At 43.5% G+C, this 18,791-nt stretch overlaps 1 protein-coding gene across 1 annotated transcript in view; it reads right to left on the reverse strand.

The window, feature by feature from the left end:
- Positions 1-18,791, reverse strand: part of LOC132586318 (NADH-cytochrome b5 reductase 3) — a 41,281-nt gene that overhangs the window by 5,765 nt on the left and 16,725 nt on the right. The window contains exons 4-8 of the mRNA XM_060258343.1: positions 15,105-15,211; positions 13,230-13,359; positions 11,860-11,943; positions 11,680-11,765; positions 3,681-3,780 (exon numbers count right to left, since the gene is read on the reverse strand). Of these exons, the coding sequence (XP_060114326.1) occupies positions 3,681-3,780; positions 11,680-11,765; positions 11,860-11,943; positions 13,230-13,359; positions 15,105-15,211 (507 nt within the window). The remainder of the gene's footprint in view (positions 1-3,680; positions 3,781-11,679; positions 11,766-11,859; positions 11,944-13,229; positions 13,360-15,104; positions 15,212-18,791) is intronic.

An 18,791-nucleotide genomic window follows, 5' to 3' on the forward strand; every position in this document is an offset into this window, starting at 1 on the left:
GGCAGCCAAAGCAGGCCTAGCCATTGCCCAGGACTCACCCAGCACAGGCAGAGATGGGACCCTGTCTGGAGCTCCCACATCCTCTTTCTACCCAAGGTTCCACCCCAGAAGGCCAGGACTTAGAAATGTTAGGGGGGACTTCATGGAAAAACCTCTTGTCCTGGCTTAAAACACAACTGAAGAGAGCTCAGAGAAATGGTGCAGGAGTCATGCCAAGGGTCTGGCATGGGTCTCCTGTTCCCACCACTGGGGAGACCCCACAAGAGACCAAAGGAAACTTGGGACTCATCCCCAAGTTCATCCACATCCCCCACAAGGCCAAAGAATGGCAGAGAGAAGAAAGACCAGAGGGAGCACAGTCCATTCCTCAGTGACCACGGAGGGGACTCAGACACAGAGGGGTCATCCTCTGAAAGGGTAAACAAGGAACTTTCAGAGGAAGAGGAGGAGGAGGTGGTGCCACCCATGCAGACCAGGCTTTCTCCCCTAGAGGTCTTTGCCAGGCTGTTACCGAAGGTGTCACAGGTTCTGGAGATCTCCTATAAGCCAAAGGAGACAGAAGAGACTGACAGAGTTTCCAGTGGCACCAGGAAGACGTATGCTTAAGCCGGAAACTAGATGCTTGGAGTTGTTGCTCCCCATAGCTTTTTATAGCCTGATGAAGGCAGAGTGGGAACACCCAACCAGTCCAAAAAACATCATCATGTGTTTCCCAAACTTTATTCATTTGTGTCAAAGACCACAAAAAAAGATCAAGTTGCCCATGGTAGACAACCCAGTGACCGGCCTGGTTTCCACATCGGTGATTCTGATGGAGGTGGATGGCATGCTCAGGGCATGCCGCCGTGAAAGGATAGAGCAGGCCCTCTGTAGCGACTTCTCAGCCTGCTCTGTATAAGAATCCACAGGAACTTCAATGTTCTCCAGAGCAGCTTGCATCTGGGCTTCAGACCTGGAGGCATCTACCAGAGGTCTGCCTAAAGAGGTCAAGGACACTCTCAGAAAAACGGAACTGGTGACGGCTTACACGGTGAATGCCTTGCTGGATGCCCTACAGCAGTCAGCCAAAGCAACAACATGTAGCATGCCTGCCAGAAGGAACATATAGGTGTGAAAAACCTCAGCTTGAGACCCTGGAGAGCCGCTGCCAGTCTGAGAGGACAATACTGACTTTGATGGACCGAGGGTCTGATTCAGTATAAGGCAGCTTCATATGTCCATGTCCAACATGTGACTTAGGATCTGGGATATGAATCTGTTAGCCCAGACAAAGTTCTGTAGAATTAATTGGAAATAGATTATAAGAAATGGATTAGAACAGAATGACTTTAAAACCTTATGAATAGAAATTAATTAGTAGGAGCATATGAATTGATCTTAGTAATTTTACAGGGACCAAAGGGGAAAAAAATAAGAATGTATCATTAAAGAACAAGAAATATTTTTATGTGAATTGCTGTCAAATAAAACTAACGCCGTTATGGAACTCGCTACTGGACTATTTTTAAACAGTTACTAGGCTTGAGCTGCTTAAACTATGTTGTGGCCAACGTAGTCTAAGCTGTGGAGTCTTGTGAGCAAAAATTCTATTTCATGAGCGACTGACGTTAAAGTTGTGAGTGAGCGATTCGGCTCACTGCATAAATAAGCCTGTGCTGGGGCCATCCTTCCTGAGCTAAGACAAAAATGTGTAAGCTGGAGGCTAAAAAACTCTGAGCTGGCTCACACTAACTCAGCTTAGAGGGATCCAGGCGGGCAGCCGTGTTGGTCTGAAGCAGTAGAACAAAGTAGGAGTCAAGTAGCGCCTCTAAGACCAGCAGTTTTATTCAGAATGCAAGCTTTTGTGTGCATGCAAACTTCTTCAGATGAGGGAATGGGGCACAGCGAGCAGAAATACACATAACTGGTAGGTTAAGAGCGTAAAGTGATACAAAACCAGGATCAAATGACAAAATAGTGCAATAAACAAACTGGAAGACCATTTGGTCCAAACCATGTGCACTATTTAGACGATTCCATTTCATTCATTTGATCACAAATAGGTTGTAGCAGTTCCTCAACTGAAGATTTAAAGTAGCAATGTATGTCTTTATGCAGCTCTATTAAGCCTTTTTTTAAAAAGAAGAGCATTGTCATCATTTATATCTGTGTCGACTGTGATCTTTTGGAGTCTGAGAGTTAGGGCCTTTCTGCAGGTGTGAAAAGGGCTTTGACTGAATTTGAAGTTTTCAGAGCTGGTTTATTCTTTGGTCCCAAAGATTTACCCATTTTCCGCCAGTTCTTTTTATGAAGTCTGCAATGAGTCAAAGGTGATAAGAGAGAGGAAAGGGGGCTCACTTAATGTGCATCCACCATTCTGTGGTGACGCTATGTTGTGGTTTCTAATGTCAATCTTGTGTCCATTTATTCTTTACATCTTCCTGGACGGAATCCTTCTGGATCGAATTGAGATTTAGGTTTCCTGTCTCATTACCAACGCTGGTAACTCCATGTGTACTACCCCCATGCATAACACACCTAGTCCAATCAAGCCTATTGTCATTCACCTGCTACTTCCATTTGACATCTACATATGAACATATGAAGCTGCCTTATACCGAATCAGACCCTGGGTCCATCAAAGTCAGTATTGTCTACTCAGACTGGCAGCGGCTCTCCAGGGTCTCAAGCTGAGGTTTTTCACACCTGTTTGCCTGGACCCTTTTTTGGAGATGCCAGGGATTGAACCTGGGACCTTCTGCTTCCCAAGCAGATGCTCTGCCACTGAGCCACCATCCCTCCTACATATGAAGCTGCCTTATACTGAATCAGACCCTTGGTCCATCAAAGTCAGTATTGTCTCCTCAGACTGGCAGCGGCTCTCCAGGGTCTCAAGCTGAGGTTTTTCACACCTATTTGCCTGGACCCTTTTTTGGAGATGCCGGGGATTGAACCTGGGACCTTCTGCTTCCCAAGCAGATGCTCTACCCTTGAGCCACTGTCCCTCCCCTAAAAGCACCTTTATAAAGTTTATATCACCAGTACCTTGTGTTACATTTTATGGCATGCACGCCCAACATTTATGTCAGATCCAGCCCTAATAACAAATGGGTTCGACTCCTCTGGTTTATATCATGATCAGGAATTGGTGTCTGTAAATTCTTCTCTGCTTCAGATTTTAAGCTGTCCTATAGTAGGATGCTTTCCCTCCCATCTACTCGCCTGCTGTGGCCTGGAAGGCAGTTCATTTCTCTTAGGGGTGAAATGAAAAAAAACGAACCTCCCCAAAGCCTTTGTTCGTTTGGTTAATGAAAACAAATGGGAATGATCTGGCTGATCCTACACATGGCGTAACATCCAATCTAAGCAGAACTGGGAAGAAGAAAAGGGTTTGGGCGACCACTTTGCTTGTCTAGTTCCAGCAGGACTCCCAAACTCTTAACAGAACCCTTCATAGAAAAATTCATCCATTCAGGGTAGGGGTAGGGGTAGGTACCACAATCTTCTCCAGCACATCACATTTTCAAACACATATAGGTCTCGTCTTTCATACAGTAAATCACCTTAAGATTTCCTTTCACCAGCAAATCAATTCCACAAGTTTTGAAACATTAACCTAAAGGTGGGGGGGGGAGAAATAGGCAGTGTTCCAAAGAAGCGAAAAGTTATGATGAGACATAGTCCTCAAAGAAAATTCTTACCTTCAGATGCTCTATCCAGAGTGTACCACAGCTTAAAGCGGCTTGAATTCTGAGCCTGTATTTCTTCTAATTCTGGGCGTAACAAGATATCTTGCTCAGTCTGTGCAAAAAAAGAAAACAGTGGTCCTTTTCATTGGCCTCTTGTCTAAACTCTTAAGGAGGAAGTATTAAGCTACTACCTAGCAATTTCCCACACTATAGAAGAAAATATGCCAGAAACTCTGATATAAACCATCCGTTTGAACACCCATTTTTTTAAAACCATCCATTTTCCTTATTATTCATGACCAGGACTTTTTTTTGAGCATGAACGCACAGGAACGAAATTCCAGCTGGCTTTGTGTCAGGGGGTGTGACCTAATATACAAATGAGTTTCAACAAACTGGGAGGTTTCAACAAACCAAGCCCTGTGCAAAACAATGGTGATGTCAGGGTGTGTGGCCTAATAGGAACATGAGTTCCTGCTGGGCTTTTCCTACAAAAAAAGCCCTGTTCATGACCATTTGGCTAAACCTGGTGTTGTGGAACCCTTGTTAGCAATGGATCCAGTTAAGCTATCTGGTTTGTCCAAGCGCCAGGTGTCTGCCAGAAACGGTTCACACAGCCATCTGTGATGCCACTTTTGACATGGCATCATACAGAAGTCAGAAGACTTGCAAGCATATGGCTGATGCCACTGTGCAAAGGGAGAGTCCAGTTTCTGAGTCAAACATATAGTGGGATCTCAGGAAGTCAAGAAAAAACCATGCTTCCTCTTCAGGGAGACAAATGCTCCCATCCAAGAACACATGGAGGATGCACAAGACGAGAAAAATCATACCATTTCAAGAGATCTAAAACTCTCTCTCTCTCTCTCTCCCCCATACTGCTTCTTAACATCAAACTAGTTTTAAGCAAATATAGAACATATAGAAATATAGAATATATATAGAATATAGAAAAAATATAGAAAAACCCAGACCCCATTTGAACAGCTGCACAAATTTTTGCAGCTAAAAGAACAATAGGTCTGCTATTATCTTCTAATAAAAGAGACAATATCTTCATAGGATCTAAATTTTGGAGCAACAAAATAAAGATTTCTAGGCTCAGAAAAATAATTGCATTCAAAGGTTATGTGATATAAAGTGTCTACATAACCTGCACCACAGTCGCATACTCTATCAGAGTATGGTATCATCTTAAGATACTCCCTTGCAAAACTCCAGACGGTAGGGCATTAAGCCATGCTAACACAAATCCACACCTATAAGAGAGGATCAGTCAAATATGAACAGTTATTGCGGAGTTCACCAGGTGGAACAATACCGACAAATTGAGTAGAACAAACACTCCATGCTCTACAGATTCTACTGTTATAATTATGCTTGCATAGATATTTCTTAATCATTCTTATGATTTTCTGTCTGGTAACTGAACAAAGAAAGCCCAAGGAAAGTTTGAGGAACTAAAGTTGTTGCTCAAAGAGTTTATCCCAGTGGGAAACATAAGAGTCCTCTATGAGTAATCTGAGGATGTTGGAAGATGGCAGTGCCGTGAGTAATTAGCTCCAAAACTCCACCCTGAAATTTTCAGCTAACTACAGCATGCAGAAAGCTAAAAAAACCTCAGAAAGGAAAAGCCTCTAAGCTGGATATAAAGTCACAAGAAACTGTGAACTGGTATTTCCAGCAACAAAGTAATTTATTGACAGCTGAGGCAGAGAGAAGAGTAGGAGGAGTTATGGCGTCTGCTCCTGATTCAAAACAACCAGACGAGCTTTCAACAACGTTTGAGACTCTAATAACAGATGCTTTGAAATGCCTGACTGAAAAAGTGGCTACTATGATTGCTCCAATTACTGCACAACTGCAAGAAATTAACATTAAACTGGAAACAACTGCAGACAACGCTAAGAAAGCGAAAGAACTTCCACAGCATAACTCTGAGGAGATAGCTGTTTTGCAAGAGACTATCTCACAGCACCAAGATATCATCCAATATCACCAAGAAGATTATTCAAAAGGAAACCCACCTACAACAAGATAGATTGAAACTGCTTGGGGTGTCAGAAGAAATTTGTCACCCTGAAGAGCTAGCACAAATTTTGTTGAGATGGTTCACTGATTTGCTCTAGCTGGATGAAGATTCTCCTGTGTTCACTGATGCAGTAAAAGGAGTAAAAGGTAGTCAGCAGCAGAGAGAGCCATGCAACATAATAGTCTGGTTCAACAATAAAAGCTTTAGGAGACAAATCTTATCTTTGGCTAAAAAAGGAAAAAATACTAAGTTTGCAGAGTTGTAAGGTTTTGATGTTCTCTGATACTTCAGCAGAGGCATTGTAACGAAAGAGGCTTCTCAAAGAGAGTATCTGCTCTCTGGAACATGGAAATAAAATATAGATGGGCAGTATTTGTAGGGGGAAGTATTTGTGAGTTTCCTGCATTGTGCAGGGGGTTGGACTAGATGACCCTGGAGGTCCCTTCCAACTCTATGATTCTATGAAGTTGCTTTATAAGAACATAAGAACATAAGAGAAGCCATGTTGGATCAGGCCAACGGCCCATCAAGTCCAACACTCTGTGTCACACAGTGGCAAAAAATTTTATATACACACATACACTGTGGCTAATAGCCACTGATGGACTTGTGCTCCATATTTTTATCTAAACCCTTCTTGAAGGTGGCTATACTTGTGGCCGCCACCACCTCCTGTGGCAGTGAATTCCACATGTTAATCACCCTTTGGGTGAAGAAGTACTTCCTTTTATCCGTTTTAACCTGTCTGCTCAGCAATTTCATCGAATGCCCACGAGTTCTTGTATTGTGAGAAAGGGAGAAAAGTACTTCTTTCTCTACTTTCTCCATCCCATGCATTATCTTGTAAACCTCTATCATGTCACCCCGCAGTCGACGTTTCTCCAAGCTAAAGAGCCCCAAGCGTTTCAAAATATAGGAATTCACTGGCATATATTAGCATATAGTCTTTGTTCCTCGAGTATAACTACTACAACTCTTTGTTTACGGACTTAATCAAAATCTTCTTAAAAATAAGTGTATGGAAACTTTTAAGAAAAGTTTGAATAATAACTTGAATATGACTGACAAATTACAGATATCAGTTAACATAAAGGGACTGAATAATAACATTTTAAAAACTCACTTTGCAGCTATAACAAAGAAATAAAGCCTTGAGATTCTATTTGTTCAGGAGACACATGTTAAGAATAATACTCAGAAGTTATTTAAGCTGCAAGTGTATGGCCAACAATTATTCGTAGAGTCTGGGAATTCTAAATCCCATGGAGTCAGAACAGCTGTTTCATGAAATATCTGATTAATGATTCAAGCAACAAAAGGGAAGATATATTTTTATAAAAGGCTCTATAAACCACCAGGAGGTTACATGGACTAATATATACGCTCCTAATTCTTCCCAGGCAACTTTCTTTAAAAAGACTTTGGATGATCTTTTTATGTTTAAAACAGGTCATTTAATAATAGCAGGAGACTTCAACTATATAGTTAATAATAAATTGGACAGAACTTAAATAAAGACGAGGGAAGATACTGACTGAGTTAGCACACTTGTTATCTAAGTTTGACCTTTTTGATACTTGGCAGTATTTATATCCCACAGCTAGGGATTTTTCATATTATTAGGCCCTTCATAAGATTTACACACATTTTGATTATGTTTTCATGTCTATATCTTCATTGGACAGCTTGATTTCCGTGGGTTTAGTGCCAAGCATTTTGACTGATCATGCTTGGGTTTATTGTAGAATGAAATGAGTCAGCAGTGTGATGTGGTGGGTAAGAAGGCAAATGCGGAGTTGTCAAGCTACGACAAATGTTCTATCTGGATCTGAGGGTTCTGGGATGGATGATGTGGCCTTTTTTGGTGCTAAACAGAATCCTTCTATTCTACTTGAGCTTAAAATAATTGTTAAAAAAAACCTAATCCTGCAACTGGACAAGCTAGATTTTGTAATGATTCTTTCCAACAAATCCATGCCAGCCAATGACCGGAAAATGTGTCAAATAGCCCTCAGTTTTAAAAAAACATCTTTTAATTGTGTTTGTGTCCTTTACAAAGTTTATATCACTGCTACTTGGCATTATATTTTATGATACACATGGCTCAGTCTCATGTATCTCAGATCTGGCCCTCATAACTAATGAGTTCAACACCCTCACCCTGTGACATCTTTTATCTTCGCAGGTGATTTTAGTGCACTGCCCTAGAAGTATTTCACTTTGTGTCTCCAGGAATATTAATGGGGGAAACAAGTTGTTTTAACCAACCTTATAGATCTTTTTAGGATAAAAAGAAAATATCAATTCATTTGGTAAACCGATGGACATGTTTATAGACAGCAGGAAACGGATTATTTTAAAGGGTCTTAGGGAGAGTAGACCATGGGAAGTTTACCTGTTTGAATAATTTTGTGGCGTTATAGAGAGCTAAAACATGGCACTGTGAAGTCCCTTTCACCAACGCAGCCAGGGCAATTTCTGGTAGACGCTGTAGCACCTGCTAGGACCCTTACTAAGAATGTAAGGCACCGAAATCATTAAGCAAGAAGATTTTCTTCCAATGACTCTACGCACATGACTCTACGCACATTAATTGTGCTACATTTAAGAGATCCTGAGCATTCACGCTTGCTTTCTCTGTTTTACACACACAGATCAACAGAGTGGTTCTGCATACACCAGATCAGAGTTAGGCTGTGCTATGCTATGCTGTGAAGTTTCATTTTTGTGCAAGAGCTACTTGCTGGTAGAGTACTGGCAAAGCACACAAGAGCAAAACTATGCAAGGAAAGCATTTTTTTTGTCCATCAACCAAAATTATTCCAGTAAGTGTAGTCCACACTGACGGCTATGTACACGAAGGCAACACTGACCTACCCAAAGAAATCTGGCACAAAACAAAGGGTTATTTTTAGGCTCGCAGCAGGATTTGCTGCATCCGGCTGCCAGAAGACACCAATTTCTGCAGCTGCCTCTGCTGCAAAAGAGCTATTTTTAGGTGGGATTATCCCAAAGCAGGTGGGGTACAATGGAAGGCTATGCAAGTTTATTTATTTAGATTAATATCCTGCCCTCCCCATAATGGGCTCAGGGCAGCTAACAATCCATAAGAACACAACATAAGATATAAAACATATAACAATCAAGAAATCACTGCATCATTAAATTAAGCAATTAAAATTACACAAGGATCTTATAGAAGAAGATGAAGATATTGAAGATATTGGATTTATATCCACCCTCCACTCCGAAGAGTCTCAGAGCGGCTCACAATCTCCTTTACCTTCCTCCCCCACAACAGACACCCTGTGAGGTAGATGAAGATATTGGATTTATATCCTGCCCTCCACTCCGAAGAATCTCAGAGTGGCTCACAATCTCCTTTATCTTCCTCCCCCACAACAGGCACCCTGTGAGGTAGATGAAGAGATTGGATTTATATCCCGCCCTCCACTCTGAAGAGTCTCAGAGCGGCTCACAATCTCCTTTACCTTCCCCCCCACAACAGACACCCTGTGAGGTAGATGAAGATACTGGATTTATATCCCGCCCTCCACTCCAAAGAGTCTCAGAGCGGCTCACAATCTCCTTTACCTTCCTCCCCCACAACAGACACCCTGTGAGGTAGATGAAGATATTGGATTTATATCCCGCCCTCCACTCCAAAGAGTCTCAGAGCGGCTCACAATCTCCTTTACCTTCCTCCCCCACAACAGACACCCTGTGAGGTGGGTGGGGCTGGAGAGGGCTCTCACAGCAGCTGCCCTTTCAAGGACAACCTCTGCCGGAGCTATGGCTGACCCAAGGCCATGCTAGCAGGTGCAAGTGGAGGAGTGGGGAATCAAACCCGGTTCTCCTAGATAAGAGTCCGCACACTTAACCACTACACCAAACTGGCTCTCCAGTCACGATGTTATAGTAACGTTGGCCAAGACTGTCAGTAATGTGGTGACTTGACAGCTACCTCCCATTAGTCATTAAATGCAAGGCAGAATAGTTCTATCTTACAAGCCCTGTGGAACAGTAAAAGATCCCGCAGGGCTGATGTTTTGTGGTAGCGCATTCCACTATGTGGGAGCTGCCACAGAGAAAGCCCTGGCGATAGTCAGCCGGGCTTTCTTTGGCCTGGGGATTGTAAGATTTTGAGATCTTGAATGCAGCGCTCTTTGGGGCACATGTTGGGAAAGGCGGTCCCAAAGGTAGAGAGCTCCCAGGCCATATGGGGCTTTAAAGGTTGACACCAACACCTTGAAATGAATCCAGAATGCCACAGGCAGCCAGCGCAGCGTTTTCAGCGCAGGTTAAATATGCTTCCATATACGTAGTTCTAATGACAACCTGGCCGCTGCATTTTGCACCAGTTGCAGCTTCCGGATTTGAGACAAGGGCAGTCCCATGTAGAGGGTGTTACAGTAGTCTATCCTTGAGGTGGATCACAGTCGCCAATTTGCTGCGCTCTAGGAAGGGAGCCTACTGCCTTCTGGTGATAAAAGACTGATCTGGCGATAGCCATCATCTGGGCCTCCATTGTCAGAGAAGGCTCCAGGAGGACCCCTAGAAACTTAACCTTAAGACGCTGGCAGGCCTTGAATTCAGCAGGAGCTCACAGGAGCAGAGCTCCTGAACCTTTCCGACGGTTCCCCCTCCTCCTCCCCACCTACCTACCTTGTCCATTGAATAGTAGGTGCAGCTGCATAACAATCCCTGGATGAGCTCCACCACCTATTTTTCTACAAAATGACCCCTAGACACTTGCACCAAAAGAGCCCCATCAAAGGCTGGTAGGGGTATGTCTCCTCTCAGACTATCACGACTCCCAGACCTCTGTCTTTGCTGGATTCAATTTCAGACTATTCTGCCTGAGCCATTTCACTGCGGCCTGCAGAGCCAGGTCAAGATTTTCCAGGGCGCAGCCAGACTGGTTAACCATCAACAGATAGAGCTGGGTGTCATCTGCATACTGATGGCACCCTAGCCCATATCTCCAGACAACCTGGGCAATGGGGCGCATATAGATGTTAAACAACATCAGGGAGAGAACCACCCCTTGAGGCACACCACATATGAGGAGGACATCATTAAGTGAGCTCAGGAGTTCTGAAGGAGCACGTTAAGAAAAATCAGCAAAGAATTAATAAACAAGGAACCGCAACTTTTATTAGGGGCCAGTCTTTGTTATTTTGAACGCTCTTTTTGGTTCTGGTATGAGCAATTTGAAGGAAAATTTCGGGAGGCCCCTTCCTCATGAAGGACTGCTTAGGTTTGTTAAATGTCAGATGTCCTTGGTAGCTCTCCAGATGTTTTTTGCCTACAATTCCCATCAGCCCCAGCCAGCATGGCCAATGGTTGGGGCTGATGGGAGTTGTAGGCAAAAAAAACATCTGGAGAGATACCGTTGGCCACCCCTGCCTTAGGTTGTTTCACTATTTCTAAAAGACTTTTCACACATCTGCATAAATCAGGCTAATTATCCTTGTAGATCCTTGATGAGTAATTTCCAAAAACTAGCCTTAGCAGAACGTCACAGTATGTACAAACAGTACAAGTGAATCCTAGCAAAGACTAGATTACAGGATGTGGTTAGGCAGCATTCAAAAAGTGTACAGACCCCAGAGCAGGGTGTGAAGGCATCCAGCACACTTCTACTGCTGAGGGATTCTCCCTGAATCCTGCCCACAGAGGACCAAATGGCAACTACTCTTCAGAAGAAGGTGCTGGAGATGGGTGGCTGGTCTAGCAAACAGAAGTGCAGTATGCAAAAACAGCCATTTTACAAATGGTGCTTCAATAGCTTCAGTTCACTTTTAAGCTTGGATCAGTCAGTACCTAACTCTGAGCTTTTAGATCAAAGAAGGAAATGCAATCCAATTAAAAACATAAATCAACATGCATTTCAACCTTTTAAAACTCCCTGTTTTTAAAGATATTTATCCATCAGGTTTAACATCCCCACTAGGAATGAAATTAAGTGCCATTTACCTGGTTGGCAAACAGTAAGTAACAGATGGTGGGATCATCTTTGTCTTTCACAACAGCTCTAATGAATTGCAGCATTGGTGTAATTCCTTTATGAAGGCAAAAACAGACCAAGTTAAAGAAGAACCATCAACACCATAAGCAAAAGTGACAAAGGAAGAAACAGCCAAAGGTCTCACCTACCTGTTCCACCTGCAATCATCCCAACACGCTTTGCATATTTAATTACTGGTTCAGACTTCTTGTCTGGCTGAATGGCAAATACTCCTGCAGAAGTAACAGGGAACAGAAATGTGTGTGAGATATTGGATTTATATCCTGCCCTCCACTCCGAAGAGTCTCAGAGCGGCTCACAATCTCCTTTCCCTTCCTCCCCAACAACAGACACCCTGTGAGGTGGGTGGGGCTGGAGAGGGCTCTCACAGCAGCTGCCCTTTCAAGGACAACCTCTGCCAGAGCTATGGCTGACCCAAGGCCATGCTAGCAGGTGCAAGTGGAGGAGTGGGGAATCAAACCCGGTTCTCCCAGATAAGAAGAAGATGAATAAGATATTGGATTTATATCCCACCCTCCACTCCGAAGAGTCTCAGAGCGGCTCACAATCTCCTTTCCCTTCCTCCCCCACCACAGACACCCTGTGAGGTAGATGAAGATAGTGGATTTATATCCTGCCCTCCACTCCGAAGAGTCTCAGAGCGGCTCACAATCTCCTTTACCTTCCTCCCCCACAACAAACACTCTGTGAGGTGGGTGGGGCTGAGAGGGCTCTCACAGCAGCTGCCCTTTCAAGGACAACTTCTGCCAGAGCTATGGCTGACCCAAGGCCATGCTAGCAGGTGCAAGTGGAGGAGTGGGGAATCAAACCCGGTTCTCCCAGATAAGAAGAAGATGAATAAGATATTGGATTTATATCCCACCCTCCACTCCGAAGAGTCTCAGAGCGGCTCACAATCTCCTTTCCCTTCCTCCCCCACCACAGACACCCTGTGAGGTAGATGAAGATATTGGATTTATATCCTGCCCTCCACTCTGAAGAGTCTCAGAGCGGCTCACAATCTCCTTTCCCTTCCTCCCCCATCACAGACACCCTGTGAGGTAGATGAAGATAGTGGATTTATATCCTGCCCTCCACTCTGAAGAGTCTCAGAGCGGCTCACAATCTCCTTTACCTTCCTCCCCCACAACAAACACTCTGTGAGGTGGGTGGGGCTGAGAGGGCTCTCACAGCAGCTGCCCTTTCAAGCTCCCTCTCTTTGGCAATCTTTAAGCAGCAGCTGGACGAACTCTGGTCAGGGATGCTCTATGTTGACCCTGCATTGAGCAGGGGGTTGGACTAGATGACCTGTATGACCCCTTCGAACTCTATGATTCTGTTTTTATATCTTCCTCTGCCTCTGGCTACCTTATCTACAGTAACCTTGATATCTAACATGATTCTGCTATGAACACAAAGTCTTTTTTCCATCCCCTAGACTGCAGTCTTGTTCTTGTTGGGAAGCTCACTTCTTCCGTCCATAAAAATAACCCATCATTTGTATGAAAATTATGCTTGCCTTTTCCTTTGTACTTTAGTAGTCCACTGGGCCCACGGAAATCAATTGTGTCCTGCATCTTTAAGTGTTCCAAGTACTGGGACATTTTCCCTCCTTCAGGGAATTTTGGGTTAACACCTTTGAAATAAATCTGTTTTTAAAAAAAAGACGACAAGACAAATGATAGCTTTAGATTCATACTTAAGAACATAAGAACATAAGAGAAGCCATGTTGGATCAGGCCAATGGCCCATCCAGTCCAACACTCTGTGTCACACAGTGGCAAAAAATTTTATACATACACACACACTGTGGCTAATAGCCACTGATGGACCTCTGCTCCATATTTTTATCTAAACCCCTCTTGAAGGTGGCTATGCTTGTGGCCGCCACCACCTCCTGTGGCAGTGAATTCCACATGTTAATCACCCTTTGGGTGAAGAAGTACTTCCTTTTATCCGTTTTAACCCGGCTGCTCAGCAATTTCATTGAATGCCCACGAGTTCTTGTATTGTGAGAAAGGGAGAAAAGTACTTCTTTCTCTACTTTCTCCATCCCATGCATTATCTTGTAAACCTCTATCATGTCACCCCGCAGTCGACGTTTCTCCAAGCTAAAGAGCCCTAAGTGTTTCAACCTTTCTTCATAGGGAAAGGGTTCCAGCCCTTTAATCATTCTAGTTGCCCTTTTCTGGACTTTCTCCAATGCTATAATATCCTTTTTGAGGTGCGGCGACCAGAACTGCACACAGTACTCCAAATGAGACCGCACCATCAATTTATACAGGGGCATTATGATACTGGCTGATTTGTTTTCAATTCCCTTCCTAATAATTCCCAGCATGGCGTTGGCCTTTTTTATTGCAAACACACATTGTCTTGACATTTTCAGTGAGTTATCTACCACGACCCCAAGATCTCTCTCTTGGTCAGTCTCTGCCAGTTCACACCCCATCAACTTGTATTTGTAGCTGGGATTCTTGGCCCCAATGTGCATTACTTTGCACTTGGCCACATTGAACCGCATCTGCCACGTTGACGCCCACTCACCCAGCCTCAACAGATCCCTTTGGAGTTCCTCACAATCCTCTCTGGTTCTCACCACCCTGAACAATTTAGTGTCATCCGCAAACTTGGCCACTTCACTGCTCACTCCCAACTCTAAATCATTTATGAACAAGTTAAAGAGCATGGGACCCAGTACCGAGCCCTGCGGCACCCCACTGCTTACCATCCTCCACTGCGAAGACTGCCCATTTATACTCACTCTCTGCTTCCTATTACTCAGCCAGTTTTTGATCCACAAGAGCCAGTTTTTGATCCATACTTACGAACTAGATTAGATTTCAGTAGGTTTGGAAGGACATATTTAGGTTGGAAAAATCCAATGTATAATTATAAAATAGGGGAGACTTGTCTTAGCAGTAGTATGTACAAAAAGGATCTAGGGGTCTTAGTGAACTGTACACTGAACATGAGTTAGCAGTGTGATGCAGTAGCTATGAAGGCAAATGTGATTTTGGGCTATATCAACAGAAGCATAGTGTCCAGATCACGTGAAGTGATGGTATCACTTACTCTGCTCTGGTTAGACCTCACCTGGAGTATTGTGTTCAATTTTGGGCACCACAATTTTAAAAGGATATAGACAAGCTGGAATGTGTCCAGAGGAGGTCAATGAAGATGGTGAGGGGTCTGGAGACCAAGTCCTATGGGGAAAGGTTGAAGGAGCCGGGTATGTTTAGCCTGGAGATGAGATGACTGAAAGGTGATATGATCACCATCTTCAAGAACTGCCAAATACTGAGTGCAGAGTATTATACAGTGATCACTGTAAGGCTCAACTGGCAGAACCCTAGAAGGACCATCCTCAGCTGCCAAAGCTGAGTTCTTTTACCTTTACGACAAGATCCACATAACCTTTGTCATCATCACTGGAGACTGGTGTGTAGGGTCTGATTACCAGATTCCCATCAATCCTTGCAGAAAGGTAAATATGCTGCCCTGCAGGTAAAAGAAAACAGGTAAAATATGTTTTTATGCTTTGAAGAAGGCAAAAGGAGCCCACAATCTTTCCAGAATTCCTCCTATGGACAAACGTTATTGCCCCATGCCCATCAGTAAGGCACTTAAATGGAAGTACCCACAGAAGGAAGAGCTTCTTCAAATCTGAGGAATTCCTCAAGCAAGAAAGGCGGGGGGGGGGAAACCCACATGGAAGTCTGATGACTACTGTGTCAGCATCGAGGCATTGAAGTTTCAAGGATGAATAGACTTAGCTTTGTTTTGAAACAAAGTTTCTATTTATTGAATACAGCAATACTACTCACTATGCAGGTTTATTGAAACTAATAGCGAGGTGGGTACAAGCATAGGCATTTATTGGTACACATCAAAGCAAGGGGCTTTAAATCATTTCCCACAATAAAACTGGGGCCTTTGCTGGGACCCGTATCTGTTATCTCTCCAAAGACACAGCCTGTCTCTCCTCCCCTACTATGGCCTTGCTCGTCCCAGCCAGATGCCTGGGAACTGACTAGATGTTATTTATTTCAAAGCCCTCTTGGCACCTTCTTCACCCCTCCCTTCCACCCTTCACATTCTTCTGTAACATTGGGGTTAGTAAAGCAGGGATCTGCAGGGTTAGTTCACAGTAAACAAACACTTCAATAAAGCAAGTAAATAAACACTTCAATAAAGCAAACTTCAAGGCATACAAGCTGACAGTTCACAGCCATCTACCAAATGCTGCGAGCCACTGAACAATTAATGAAAAATGAAAGTGGGAAATTATTATCCTCCTCTTGCCACGAATCTAGGATGCCTGACTTTTAAGACCTTTGGCCACTTTGAAACTGTATACAGATCTTCGTCACAAATTTGTATACAGATCTTCATCACAAGTATTTACATCCCCTTTTAGTTAGCATGGTTGATTGTTCTGATGCACTTAAGGTCTACAGTCTTTTGAACGATACTTCATCTAGTGTCACTGAGAAAGTGGCTAAGTTTCTTTATTCTGTTTTAAAGGCACGTCAGAGGATCTCATAGAAATAGTTTATGTTTATGCTTTTCCTGATGTATATGTATGCAATCATTCCATTTTATCTTTTTTTTAAAAACCAATTTGCTCTGATATATGCATCTATATATTTTATGCCAATAAAGGCTAACTTAACTTGACTTGACTTGACTTTGAAACTGTCCTGGCAGGGGGATTATTTAGGACTGGAGGAAAAGCATTTCCTTTTATTCCAATTAACTGCAACTCTTTCCTCTGCCTACAAAGCCTGTTTAAACTGTGAAATGGGCTGATTTAAGAGCTTAAGTCACTTAGAGGGCAGGGAGCTATTCCTTCTTCCCTCAGTAGCTGATTCCACTGTCACAACAACTCTTCCAGTAAAAAAGTTTTTTCTAATATCCAGTTGATACCTTCCCACCCTTAAGTTAAACCCATTGTTCCAAGTTCTCTCTTCTGCTGCCAACGGGAATAGCTCCCTGCCCTCCTCTTGGGAGTTTTTGTTTTTCAAATCATAGATTAAAATACTGAGGGACTGAAACAACTGTGAAGCAAAAAAGCTTCCAAACACTTTGCACTGTAGAGGATGAGGAATGACGGAGCCACCGACTTATTCCCCACTAGGCTTGTTCCGGCATTGGAGCTCTTTTCTCTCCCAACACTTCCACCCAATTTCGCACAAGCTGCTCCCGGGCTGCGACTCACTCTGTCCCTTTCCCGTGGCAAGCAAGATCCTCTGAAAACCAGTTTCTGCTTGCCCAGGAAAGAAGCGAGGCGAATTGCAGCCCCGGGACAGCTTGTGCAAAATTGGACAAAAGCATCGGGGGGGAGGGGGGAGCTCCAACGCCTGAACAAGCCTAGTGGGGAATCGATCACAGTGTAAGTAAGTAAGTAAGTAAGTAAAGTATGTAAGTAAAATTTTATTTGTATCCTGCCCTCCCCGCCTAAGCAGGCTCAGGGCGGCTAACAACATCTCATACATATACAATAATAAATATAAAAGCTTTAAATTTAACAATAAAACTTAAATTTAACATCATTTAAAAACCAGTTAATGTATTTAAAATTCATAGTTTAAATTAATCTGGCAGCAATGGTGGCATTCTGACGCTAGTTTCTGCCAATTTGATTAGTTCCATGTTGACATAGGTCCTTGGGCAGGACCGTGTTGGCGGATCCTTGATTAACAACAATTCAGCAGTCGATATATGCTTGTTTAAAGAGGGTAGTCTTGCAGGCCCTGCGGAACTGATCAAGGTTCCGCAGGGCCCGCACCTCCTCAGGAATGATGCATCAGAAATGATGCATCAGTCTCTTTCTTGTACGACCAGTAACATATTTCTACTGTAGATAGATCCAGGTGGGCGGCTGTGTTGGTCTGAACAAAGTTGGAGTCCAGTAGCACCTTTAAGACCAACGAAGTTTTATTCAGAATATAAGCTTTTGTGTGCATGCACACTTTGACAGATGATGGAATGGAGGCACAGTGTGCAGTGTGGCATATAGCTGGTGGGCAGTGCTTACTTCACTGCAGTTACTACACACACACACCCCGAGCCTAGCAATGTCATATTAAACATACATGGAATACTTATCATACCATTCTATTGGACTTCCAGAAGCCTGTAAATCAGCCTGTAAATCAGCAATATCCCATACCTTTCAAGAGCTGGAACAGCTTCCTCAGCCAAGAGCTGTGCTGTAGTGAGGGGGGGGGGGGCAATGGAGGGAGGAGCAAAAGATGGCTCTCTTGCCACAAGTGAGTCAGCTGCCCCCACCCTGTGCAGAGTAGAGAAGCTGCCACTGCCACAAATGAGTAAACAGGCACAAGCCTCTGTGTACAAAGTGGTCTCAACAATATAAGGAGGAGGTGGCAGCGGTGGCGGCAATGATATTGGATTAATATCCCGACTTCCACTCCGAATCTCAGGTCCATTCTGCATACACAGATTACTTCTGATTTTCACTGAAGTTGAGCTGGTTGGGGTTTACTTCAAATGCGGTGCCTGCATTCTACATCTTTTTCTCTCTCTTTCTGATTTGTATTGAGAATTGCAGTGTGTATATTCTACATACCAATGAGAAAACCTGGGTAGTGTTCTGGGATTGGTTTCTCCTGATTGGTTAGTTTCACTTTTTGAAATAGGAGATTCTTCCAGCTGAATTTACTGTGTGGTCACTATTAGTGTCTCCCCCCCCCCTTATCAGTAGTCAAGGAGTTTGAGGAGGGAAAAAAAAACCACTGCTAGGCACTGCTCAAAAAATTTGTTGAGAGTCAATGCTGACCACTTGGCTGGAGATGGTGGAAGTGGAGATGTCAGTGCTTTGCAGCCTGAGGTTCCCCTCCCCCTTGTTATTTAGAAATTACAAAAGGGGAAAACGATGGACCAGAGGGTTTTTTTCTAAAAAAGGCTGCTTCCACAGCATCATTCTCATGTTTGAAATGTTTGTGGTCAGAGTCAATTTAAAACTAGATGACTACATGACCCTGGAGGTCTCTTCCAACACTATGATTCTATGAAAAGGAAACTTTTTTCCCAAATACAAAATAGCCCAGCATCTTAA

This window comes from Heteronotia binoei, chromosome 17 (genome assembly GCF_032191835.1).
Source record: "Heteronotia binoei isolate CCM8104 ecotype False Entrance Well chromosome 17, APGP_CSIRO_Hbin_v1, whole genome shotgun sequence".
NCBI classification, from domain to species: Eukaryota; Metazoa; Chordata; class Lepidosauria; order Squamata; family Gekkonidae; genus Heteronotia; species Heteronotia binoei.